Source organism: Rhinoderma darwinii, chromosome 13 (genome assembly GCF_050947455.1).
Source record: "Rhinoderma darwinii isolate aRhiDar2 chromosome 13, aRhiDar2.hap1, whole genome shotgun sequence".
NCBI lineage: Eukaryota > Metazoa > Chordata > Amphibia > Anura > Rhinodermatidae > Rhinoderma > Rhinoderma darwinii.
This window is the reverse complement of record NC_134699.1, coordinates 14,224,916-14,239,152: the sequence shown is the minus strand read 5'-3', so window position 1 is coordinate 14,239,152 and position 14,237 is coordinate 14,224,916. Positions and strand designations below refer to the sequence as shown.

The 14,237-nt window shown below is 62.6% G+C and overlaps 1 protein-coding gene across 14 annotated transcripts in view; it reads right to left on the bottom strand.

Moving 5' to 3' along the window:
- The window catches only part of LOC142666589 (microtubule-associated protein tau-like), a 73,994-nt gene that overhangs the window by 3,304 nt on the left and 56,453 nt on the right, over positions 1 to 14,237 (bottom strand). For 2 of the 14 annotated variants that reach the window (XM_075846709.1, XM_075846711.1), the window contains one exon: positions 11,823 to 11,955. The exons of the other annotated variants lie outside the window; for them this stretch is intronic. In XM_075846709.1, the coding sequence (XP_075702824.1) occupies positions 11,823 to 11,955 (133 nt within the window). The remainder of the gene's footprint in view (positions 1 to 11,822; positions 11,956 to 14,237) is intronic. 14 annotated transcript variants of the gene reach the window in all.

The following is a 14,237-nucleotide window of genomic DNA, read 5'->3' as shown; positions in this document are numbered from 1 at the left end:
ACACACCCCCGCCCAACACACACACACCACCCCCCCACACACACCACCCCCCCACACACACCACCCCCCCACACACACCACCCCCCCACACACACCACCCCCCCACAACACACACACTACCCCCCACAACACACACACTACCCCCCACAACACACACACTACCCCCCACAACACACACACTACCCCCCACAACACACACACTACCCCCCACAACACACACACACACACACACACCCCCGCCCAACACACACACCGCCCAACACACACACACACCCCCGCCCAACACACACACACACCCCCGCCCAACACACACACACCACCCCCCCCACACACACACCACCCCCCCCACACACACACCACCCCCCCACACACACACCACCCCCCCCACACACACACACCACCCCCCCCACACACACACACACCACCACCCCCCCAACACACACCCACATCCCCCAACACACACAACACCCCCCGCCCAACACACCCCCCGCCCAACACACCCCCCGCCCAACACACCCCCCGCCCAACACACCCCCCGCCCAACACACCCCCCGCCCAACACACCCCCCGCCCAACACACCCCCCGCCCAACACACACCCCCCGCCCAACACACCCCCCACACACACCCCTACACCACACACACCCACCCCCACACACACACCCGCCCCAACACGCACCCCTACCCCCACATGCACCCCTACACCACACCCCCCCCGTCCAACACACACACCCCCCAACACACACACACCCCCACACGCACCCCTACCCCCACACGCACCCCTACACCACACACCCCCCCCCCCCGCCCAACACACACCCCTACACACACACAACACACGCCCTGCCAACACACACCCCCCGCCCAACACACACCCCCCGTCCAACACACCCACACACACCCAACACACCCCCACACAAACACCTCCCCCAACACACACACCGCCCAACACACACACACCCCACACACCTCCCCCCTACACACCTCCCCCCTACACACACACCGCCCAACACACACACCCCGTCCAACACACTCCCAACACACACCCCCCGCCCAACACACACACACCCCCCGCCCAACACACACACACCCCCCGCCCAACACACACACACCCCCCGCCCAACACACACCCCCCGCCCAACACGCACACACCGCCCAACACGCACACACACAGCCCAACACGCACACACACCCCCCGCCCAACACACACGCACACCCACCCCCCCGCCGCCCAACACACACCCACACCCACACACACCCAACACACACCCCCCCACACACACACCTCCCCCAACACACACAACACACCCCTGCCCAACACACACCCCCGAACACACCCCCCCCCCTACACACCTCCCCCCTACACACACACACACACACACACACGTCCCCCCCCCACACACACACCCCGTCCAACACACACACACCCCCCCGCCCAACACACCCCCCCCCCCGCCCAACACACCCCCCCCGCCCAACACACACCCCCCCCCCAACACACACCCCCCCCGCCCAACACACACCCCCCCCCCCCCCGCCCAACACACACCCCCCCCCCCGCCCAACACACACCCCCCCCGCCCAACACACACCCCCCCCCCCCCCCAACACACACCCCCCCCCGCCCAACACACACCCCCCCCCCCCGCCCAACACACCCCCCCCCCCAACACACACCCCCCCCCCGCCCAACACACACCCCCCCCCCCCCCCGCCCAACACACACCCCCCCCCCCCCCCCCGCCCAACACACACCCCCCCCCCCGCCCAACACACACCCCCCCCCCCCGCCCAACACACACCCCCCCCCCCCGCCCAACACACACCCCCCCCCCCCCCGCCCAACACACACCCCCCCCCCCGCCCAACACACACCCCCCCCCCCGCCCAACACACACCCCCCCCCCCCGCCCAACACACACCCCCCCCCCCCGCCCAACACACACCCCCCCCCCCCCCCCCGCCCAACACACACCCCCCCCCGCCCAACACACACACCCCCCCCCCCCGCCCAACACACACACCCCCCCCCCCGCCCAACACACCCCCCCCCCCGCCCAACACACCCCCCCCCCCCGCCCAACACACCCCCCCCCCCCCGCCCAACACACCCCCCCCCCCCCGCCCAACACACACCCCCCCCCCCCGCCCAACACACACACCCCCCCGCCCAACACACACACCCCCCCGCCCAACACACACACCCCCCCCGCCCAACACACACACCCCCCCCGCCCAACACACACACCCCCCCGCCCCCCCGCCCAACACACACCCCCCCCCCCGCCCCCCCGCCCAACACACACCCCCCCCCCAACACACACCCCGCCCCCCGCCCAACACACCCCGCCCCCGCCCAACACACCCCCCGCCCAACACACCCCGCCCCCCGCCCAACACACCCACCCCGTCCAACACACCCACCCCGTCCAACACACCCACCCCGTCCAACACACCCACCCCGTCCAACACACCCACCCCCACACACACCCACCCCCACCCCCACACACACCCACCCCCACACGCACCCCCGCCCCCCCCCCCCCACACGCACCCCCGCCCCCCCCCCCCACACACCCCCGCCCAACACACCCACCCCGTCCAACACACCCACCCCGTCCAACACACCCACACCCACCCCCCCCCCACACACACCCCTACCCCCACACGCACCCACACCCACCTCCCCCCCCCACACACACCTCCCCCCCCACACACACACACCTCCCCCCCCCCCACACACACCTCCCCCCCCCCCACCCACACACACACCCCCCCCCCCCCACCCACACACACACCCCCCCCCCCCACCCACACACACACCTCCCCCCCCCACACACACACACCCCCACCCAGCAAGCACACACACCCACACCCCCCGCCCAACACACACACCCCCCCCACACACCTCCCCCCTACACACCTCCCCCCTACACACACACCGCCCAACACACACACCCCGTCCAACACACTCCCCAACACACACCCCCCGCCCAACACACACACACCCCCCGCCCAACACACACACACCCCCCGCCCAACACACACACACCCCCCGCCCAACACACACACACCCCCCGCCCAACACACACACCCCCCGCCCAACACACACCCCCCGCCCAACACACACACACACCGCCCAACACGCACACACACAGCCCAACACGCACACACACCCCCCGCCCAACACACACCCACACCCACCCCCCCGCCGCCCAACACACACCCACACCCACCCAACACACACCCCCCCACACACACACCTCCCCCAACACACACAACACACCCCTGCCCAACACACACCCCCGAACACACCCCCCCCCCCCCTACACACCCACACGTCCCCCCCCCCACACACACACCCTGTCCAACACACACCTCCTCCCCCACACACACACCCCGTCCAACACACACTCCGCCCAATACACGCACACACACACACACACACACACACACACACCCAACACACCCACCCTCGAACACACACACACACACACAACACACCCACCGCCCGCCCAACACACACACACACCTCCCCCCGCACACACCCCTACCCCCACACGCACCCCCCGCCCAACACACACCCCCCGCCCAACACACACCCCCCGCCCAACACACGCCCAACACACACACACCCCGCCCAACACACACACCCCGCCCAACACACCCACACACACCCAACGCACCCCTACCCACACACACACACGCACACCTCCCCCACACACACACCCCCCCACACACACACCCCGCCCAACACACCCACCCACACCCAACACACCCCCCCCCACACACCCCCCCCCCCAACACACACACCCACCCCCCCCTGCCCAACACACACACCCCGCCCAACACACACCCCCGAACACACACACCTCCCCCAACACACCCACCCCCGCCGCCCAACACACACACACACACCCCCCCCCCCCCCCCGCCCCCCGCCCCACACACACATACCCCACCCAACACCTCCCCCCACACACACACCCCCCCACACACACACCCCCCCACACACACACCCCCCACACACACACCCCCCCACACACACCTCCCCCCACACACACACTCCGCCCAACACACCCCCACACACACCCACCCCCGAACACACACACACACCCACCGCCCGCCCGCCCAACACACACCTCCCCCAACACACCCCATCCCCCCCCGCCCAACACACACACCCCATCCCCCCGCCCAACACACACACCCCATCCCCCCGCCCAACACACACCCCATCCCCCCCGCCCAACACACACCCCATCCCCCCCGCCCAACACACACCCCATCCCCCCCTTCATCACACACCCCATCCCCCCCGCCCAACACACACAACCACACCACCCGCCCAACACACACACACCCCCCGCCCGCCCAACACACCCCCCGCCCGCCCAACACACACACCCCCCCGCCCAACACACACCCCCCCACCCCCCGCCCAACACACACCCCCCCACCCCCCGCCCAACACACACCCCCCCACCCCCCGCCCAACACACACCCCCCACCCCCCGCCCAACACACACCCCCCACCCCCCGCCCAACACACACCCCCCACCCCCCGCCCAACACACACCCCCCCCACCCCCCGCCCAACACACACCCCCCCCTCACACACCTCCCCCCTACACACACACACACACACACACACACGTCCCCCCCACACACACCACCCAACACACACCTCCTCCCCCACACACACACCCCGTCCAACACACACTCCGCCCAATACACACACCCCCCCCGCCCAACACACACCCACACACTCCGCCCAACACACACCCACACACTCCGCCCAACACACACACACACCCACCGCCCGCCCGCCCGCCCGCCCGCCCAACACACACACACACACCCCCCGTCCAACACACACACACCACCTCCCCCCCCCCACACACCTCCCCCCACACACACACACCTCCCCCCCCCACACACACACACACCGCCCCCACACACCCCTACCCCCACACGCACCCCCCGCCCAACACGCACCCCCACACACACACACCCCCCGCCACACACACACCCCCCGCCCAACACACCCACACGCACCCCCCACCCCCCCCCCCACACGCACCCCCCCCACACGCGCACCCCCCCCCCCACACACGCGCACCCCCCCCCCACACGCGCACACCCCCCCCACACGCACCCCTACCCACACACACGCACACCTCCCCCACACACACAGCCCCCCACACACACACACCGCCCAACACACACACCCCCCGCCCAACACACACACCCCCCAACACACCCACACACACCCACACCCAACACACCCCCCCCCCCACACACACACCGCCCCCCACACACACACCGCCCAACACGCACACACACCCCCGCTCAACACACACACACCGCCCAACACACACACAGCCCGGCCGCCCAACACGCACACACACCCCCCGGCCCAACACGCACACACACCCCCCCGCCCAACACGCACACACACCCCCCGCCCAACACGCGCACACACACACACACACACACCCACCCCCCCCCGCCCAACACACACAACCACACCCCCCGCCCAACACACACACAACCCGCCCAACACACACACCCCCGCCCAACAAGCACACACACCACCCCCCCCGCCCAATACACACACCACCCCCGCCCAATACACACACACCCCCCGCCCGACACACCCCACACACACACCCGCGCCCAACATGCGCACACACCCCCCCGCCCAACAAGCACACACCCCCCCGCCCAACACACACACACACACACACACACGCGCACCCCTACCCCCACACGCACACACGCCCCCCCCGCCCAACACACACACACACCGCCCAACACACACACAGCCCGGCCGCCCAACACGCGCACACACCCCCCCGCCCAACACGCGCACACACCCCCCCGCCCAACACACACACACACCCCGCCCAACACACACCCCCGAACACACACACCTCCCCCAACACACCCACCCCCGCCGCCCAACACACACACACACCCACCCACCCCCCCCCAACACACACATACCCCACCCAACACACCTCCCCCCACACACACACCGCCCAACACACACCCCTACCCCCACACACACCCCCCCCCCACACGCACCCCCGCCCAACACACACAAACACCCAACACACACACACTCCGCCCAACACACACACACACTCCGCCCAACACACACACACACACACCCACCGCCCGCCCGCCCAACACACACCTCCCCCAACACACACCGCCCAACACACACCCCATCCCCCCGCCCAACACACACCCCCCACCCCCCGCCCAACACACACCCCCCACCCCCCGCCCAACACACACCCCCCACCCAACACACACCCCCCGCCCAACACACACCCCCCACCCCCCGCCCAACACACACACACCGCCCAACACACACCCACCCCCACACGCACCCCTACCCCCACACGCACACACGCCCCCCCGCCCAACACAAAAACACACACACACCCACCCCGCCAACACACACCCCCCCAACACACCCCCGCTCAACACACACACCCCCCCGCCCAACACACACACCCCCGCCCAACAAGCACACACACCACCCCCCCCGCCCAATACACACACACCCCCCGCCCGACACACACCCCCCGCCCGACACACCCCACACACACACCCCCCGCCCGACACACCCCACACACACCCCCGCCCAACAAGCACACACACACACCCCGCCCAACACAAACACACACACCCACCCCCCCAACACACCCCCGCTCAACACGCACACACACCGCCCGCCCAACACACCCCACACACACACCCGCGCCCAACACACACACCCCCCCCCCGCCCAATACACACACACACCCCGCCCGACACACCCCACACACACACCCGCGCCCAACAAGCGCACACACACCCCCGCCCAACAAGCACACACACACACCCCGCCCAACACACACACCCCCCCCGCCCAACACACACACACCCCGCCCAACACACACACACACGCACCCCTACCCCCACACGCACACACGCCCCCCCCCGCCCAACACAAACACACACACCCACCCCGCCAACACACCCCCGCTCAACACACACACCGCCCAACACACACACCCCCCGCCCAACACGCACACCCCCCGCCCAACACGCACACACACCCCCCGCCCAACACGCACACACACCCCCCGCCCAACACGCACACACACCCCCCGCCCAACACACACACCGCCCGCCCAACACGCACACACACCCCCGGCCCAACACGCACGCACGCACGCACGCACACACACACACACGCGCACACACACACACACACACACACACCTCCCCCAACACACCCACCCCCCCCGCCCAACACACACCTCCCCCCACACACACACCGCCCAACACACACCGCCCAACACACACCCCTACCCCCACACACACCCCTACCCCCACACACACCCCCCCCACACGCACCCCCGCCCAACACACACTCCCTACACACACACCTCCTCCCCCCCCACACACACACCCCGTCCAACACACACTCCGCCCAACACACACACACACTCCGCCCAACACACACACACTCCGCCCAACACACACACACACTCCGCCCAACACACCCCCACACACACCCACCCCCGAACACACACACACCCACCGCCCGCCCGCCCGCCCGCCCAACACACACCTCCCCCAACACACACCCCATCCCCCCGCCCAACACACACCCCATCGCCCCGCCCAACACACACCCCATCCCCCCGCCCAACACACACCCCATCCCCCCCGCCCAACACATACCCCGCCCCCCGCCCAACACATACCCCGCCCCCCGCCCAACACATACCCCGCCCCCGCCCAACACACCCCGCCCCCCGCCCCCCGCCCAACACACACAACCCGCCCCCCGCCCCCCGCCCAACACACACAACCACACCCCCCGCCCAACACACACAACCACACCCCCCGCCCAACACACACAACCACACCCCCCGCCCAACACACACACACCGCCCAACACACACCCCACACGCACCCCTACCCCCACACGCACACACGCCCCCCCACCCAACACAAAAACACACACACACCCACCCCCCCAACACACCCCCGCTCAACACACACACCGCCCAACACACACACCCCCGCCCAACAAGCACACACCCCCCGCCCGACACACACCCCCCGCCCGACACACCCCACACACACACCCCCGCCCGACACAAACACACACACCCACCCCCCGCCCAACACAAACACACACACCCACCCCCCGCCCAACACAAACACACACACCCACCCCCCCAACACACCCCCGCTCAACACGCACACACACCGCCCGCCCAACACACCCCACACACCCCCCGCCCGACACACCCCACACACACACCCGCGCCCAACAAGCGCGCACACACACCCCCGCCCAACAAGCGCACACACACACACACCCCGCCCAACACACACACCCCCCCGCCCAACACACACACACCCCGCCCAACACACACACACACACGCACCCCTACCCCCACACGCACACACGCCCCCCCCCCGCCCAACACAAACACACACACCCACCCCGCCAACACACCCCCGCTCAACACACACACCGCCCAACACACACACCCCCCGCCCAACACGCACACACACACCGCCCAACACACACACCCCCCGCCCAACACACACACCGCCCGCCCAACACGCACACACACCCCCCGCCCAACCCCCACACACACCCCCCCCCCCCACACGCACCCCCGCCCAACACACACTCCCTACACACACACCTCCTCCCCCACACACACACCCCGTCCAACACACACTCCGCCCAACACACACACACACTCCGCCCAACACACACACACACTCCGCCCAACACACACACACTCCGCCCAACACACACACACTCCGCCCAACACACACACACACACACCCACCGCCCGCCCGCCCAACACACACCCCATCCCCCCGCCCAACACACACCCCATCCCCCCGCCCAACACACACCCCATCCCCCCGCCCAACACACACACACACCCCCCGCCCAACACACACCCCCCCGCCCAACACACCCCCCCCGCCCAACACACCCCCCCGCCCAACACACACCCCCGCCCAACACACACCCCCCGCCCGACACACCCCACACACACACCCGCGCCCAACAAGCGCACACACCCCCCCGCCCAACACACACACACACACCCCCGCCCAACAAGCACACACACCACCCCCCCCCCGCCCAATACACACACCCCCCGCCCGACACACCCCACACACACACCCGCGCCCAACAAGCGCACACACACCCCGCCCAACACACACCCACACCATACCCACACACACACACACACACACGCCCCCCCCCCGCCAACACACACCCCCCCAACACACACCCACACCATACCCACACACACACACACACACACGCCCCCCCCCCGCCAACACACACCCCCCCAACACACACACCCCCGCCCAACAAGCACACACACCACCCCCCCCCCCGCCAACACACACCCCCCCAACACACACACCCCCGCCCAACAAGCACACACACACCCCCCACCCCCCGCCCAACACACCCCCCACCCCCCGCCCAACACACACCCCATCCCCCCCGCCCAACACTCACCCCGCCCCCCGCCCAACACACACACGCCCAACACACACACGCCCAACACACACACACAAACACACCCCGCCCCCCCCAACACACACCGCCACACGCACCCCTACCCCCACACACACACACCCCCCCCCGCCCAACACACCCCCGCCCAACACACACACACACCACCACCCCCCCCCCCCACCCAATACACACACACACACACACACACACACACACACACACACACCCCCCGCCCGACACACCCCACACACACACCCGCGCCCGACACACCCCACACACACACCCGCGCCCAACAAGTGCACACACACACCGCCCAACACACACACCCCCCGCCCAACACGCACACCGCCCGCCCAACACGCACACACACACACACGCGCACCCCTACCCCCACACGCCCCCCCCGCCCAACACACACACCCGCGCCCAACACGCGCACACACACCCCCGCCCAACAAGCACACACACACCCCGCCCAACACACACACACCCCGCCCAACACACACACACCCCGCCCAACACACACACACCCCGCCCAACACACACACACCCCGCCCAACACACACACCCACCCCGCACCACACCACACCCACACCCGCCAACACACACCCCCGCTCAACACACACCCCCGCTCAACACACACCCCCGCTCAACACACACACCGCCCAACACGCGCACGCACCCCCCGCCCAACGCGCGCACACGCACCCCCCGCCCAACACGCGCGCGCACGCACCCCCCGCCCAACACGCGCGCGCACCCCCCGCCCCACACACACACGCACCCACCCCACACACGCACCCACCCCGCCCCACGCACGCGCGCACACGCGCCCAAAACACACGCACGCACGCACGCACGCACGCACACGCACCCCCCCCGGGACATAGCACATCCGCTGGAAGCGAGGGCGCCCGTATTATACCAGTGCAAAACTTTCCCAGTAATATTTCCCAAACTATGAAGGAGAAAAAGTCCCCAAAAGGTGCAGAGCGTTACAAAAGGGGGAGAAGAAAGAAAACTGTTTATCAGTGTGACACCGGCCTGTGCATAACGGATCGCTTCACATCGTAACACACATCTATGGATAATTGGATTATTTACCCCATTATTATACCCTATTATTATGCCCTGATGTACTCCGCACAGATTACATACACCCTGATGTACTCCTCACAGATTACATACACCCTGATGTACTCCTCACTGCTTACATATACCCTGATGTACTCCTCACAGATTACATACACCCTGATGTACTCCTCACAGATTACATACACCCTGATGTACTCCTCACAGATTACATACACCCTGATGTACTCCTCACAGATTACATACACCCTGATGTACTCCGCACAGATTACATATACCCTGATGTACCCCTCACAGATTACATATACCCTGATGTACCCCGCACAGATTACATATACCCTGATGTACCCCGCACAGATTACATATACCCTGATGTACTCCGCACAGATTACATATACCCTGATGTACTCCGCACAGATTACATATACCCTCATGTTCTCTGCACAGATTACATATTCCCTCATGTACTCCTCACATATTACATATACCCTGATGTACTCCGCACATATTACATATACCCTGATGTACTCCTCACATATTACATATACCCTGATGTACTCCGCACAGATTACATATGCCACCATATTATAAACGGAAATACCAGCAAAACCCCAAACAGTACTATTACCAAGCAAAATTCATGCTCAAAATGGCGGTCTTTCCCTTCTTAGCCCTACAGTGTGCCCAAACAGCAATTTATGGCCACAAGTAACGCATTACCATAGCCGGGAGAACCCGCTTAACAATTTATGGGGGTAAGATTCTCCAGGGTCACAACATATTGTGCGTGAATGGGCAGATCAGTGGAGAAATTGCAATTTTCACTTTGCACCATCCACTGCGTATTCATTTCTGAAAAACACCTGTGGAGTCTAAATTCTCACTACACCCCTTGATAAATGCCTTTAGGGGTGTATTTCTAAAACGGGGTCACTTTTGTTTGGTACATCAGTGGTTTTGCAAATGCAACATGGCGTCCGCAAACCATTCCAGCAAAATCTACGCTCCAAAAGATAAATACCGCTCCTTTTCTTCTGAATGCTCCCATATACGTAAACAGCCGATTATAACCACATATGGGGTGTTACCGTACTCGGGAGAAATTACTTTATCTGGTCTGGAAATGGTTAAACCACACTCTGCAACACGGTACTTACCGCTTTTCACCTCTTCAGATAGGAAGTCGGGCACTTCTAGTTCTTCTGGCAGGGGGGGTGGTGGCAGGCCCAGGTAGAGCCCATTTGTAGGGGAATTGCTTCCCCTTGACTTTTCATCATTCCCTTTCTCTCTCTGAAGGTGATAAGATGATTTGGGGGAAGGATGAGGTGAAGACTGGTACATATATATGGAGGAGAGGAGGAAGGACGAGTATGCCAAGAGACGTGCAGTGAAAGCAGAGGGTTAAATGTGGAAACCACCAGAGCCATAGGGATATTGCAGATATGAAGGAATATTGTATGCATCAGTGATCGCCTTCCCTCTGTCCGTAATCCACAACCTGTTTATAATCCCACAAAGTCCAAATCTCCAGGGACGAGTGTAAACAGCCCGGTAAATATATACATGTGTGAAAGTGGGGACAGTGTGTAGAAACCCAAACCCGTTCCTGACCCCCAGGGCCTATTCCATACGTGCCTATACCTAGAGTAGTACACAGGTCAGATCTAGTGCTGCGGATCAGCAGAGGCTCACCGTAGTTCTCCACGGAACGCTAGGAATTCAGTGCACCAACCAGTGGTTGACCAATTTCGTTCCATTTTTTTCTGAGAAACAGAGCTCCAACTTCTCTATTGTAGCTGCTTGCAGATACCACTAGAGGGAGCTTAAAGGCTATGAAAAGCTTTACATAAAAAGTGTCATTAATGTATGCATTATAAGCATTTTTCTAATATAGTTTTATTAAAAATGTTGTTCTGTTTTAGCACTGCAGCTTCTATGTATTCCCACTACACAGTAACTGGGTAATGCCGCTGTAAGCTGAATCTGTCAGTGAGCTGGACTGACAGCAGCTCGTGTGTGCAAATTGTGGTGCAGTTCTTTGGCTGGAATGTCCGCTGCGGAAAATAGGGCGTAACAAAAAAAAAATGTAAAATCCCATACTTACCAGTAGCCATGGCGACGCGTCCCTCTGACGTCCTGTAGCCCAGCCTCCTGGAATGGCGTTTCATCCCATGTGACCGCCGCAGACTGATTGGCTGCAGCAGTCACATGGGATAAAACATCATCCCTGGAGGCCGGGCTGGACGCAGGAGCAGAGAGTTCTGCGTAAGTATGAGATTTATTTTTTTTTTAGGCGGAATCGCTTCTTCTACGCCGCAAAAACCACTACTGATATTTGTTGCGTGTTTTACCTGCCATTGAATTCAATGGGGAAAACCCCCAACATAAAAGCAGCGACTAAATTAGAAAAATGCTTATTATGCAAAAAGTCATACATTAAGCCTTTAAACTCTTCTTTTTTATGGAGTTTAACATATAAGTCACATACAGTGACTACGAAGCTCCCCCTAGTGGTTGCTCAAGGCAAGTGCCATCTGTGTAACATCTGCCACCGTTAGGTAGTAAACACAAAAGAAGCAGATTCCCAAAAATAACCAATAAGTGGAAATGACCAATACATGACCCGTATTACGTTGTCATCATACAGTCAGGCTGCAATCCTGCGGACCAATCAGGGTTGATCGGATTAATCTCATTGCATCTGACAATGACATAAGTCCAACGGCAATGTTAGATATTTATTTGCCTTTTGAGATCGGAAAATTGCTACTGATGGGAATGCTCTGGAATGGTGAAATAATGGTCTAAGCGAAATGTAAAGGACAGTTTAAAGAGGAAGTTCACTGCTTTTTACAATAAAATATAATGTAAGGCTGAGTGCTACTAATTTTGCAAATCTTCATGCCAAAATTTTAGTTGAAATGTCATTTTTGGGTTGCAATACTGCTTAAGACCTGCATCTGTGGTGGCGCTATTTCTGAAGACCAAAGATAGTTCAGCCATTTCTTGTAAAAAGCATCGTCTGACCCCATAGTTTGCAGGATGGGAAGAGGTTTGTGAGAGAGAAAGGCAACAAGTCCGTAACAGTGGCTGAAGAATAGAAGATCCGAGAAAAGTGCCGCAGAGGTGACAGGTTGAGGCAGCAGAAAGAGACCTGTCTTGCAGAGCATGGAAACCAACACATGTTTTGCACAGCGTAAAAAGTGAGCGACGGACGCACGCTCCGGAAAGGGAGACATTGTTCTTGAAGGTGGAGAGTGCTCAGCGCATGTTTGAGTTTAAGAAAAGTTGGAGTAGACCCAAGTTCTGAATCTACAGGGAAAGCAGAACAAGAGAAGAGTGTGGAGCAAAGCCCAAGGCCCATACTTACAACGGCAGAGCCTGCTCCACATATCTAAAAGATAACGCTGGTAAGAAGCATCAGTACCGGAAGACGGATTAGTCATACAGGGCAGAAACCTGGGCAACAGCAAGAAGTGTCCATTACTGTCCCTACAGGAAGGATGTAATACAGGGACTGACCACCTGGAAGGAGTTCTGATATCAATTGTGGCAGCTCACGCACAGTGTGA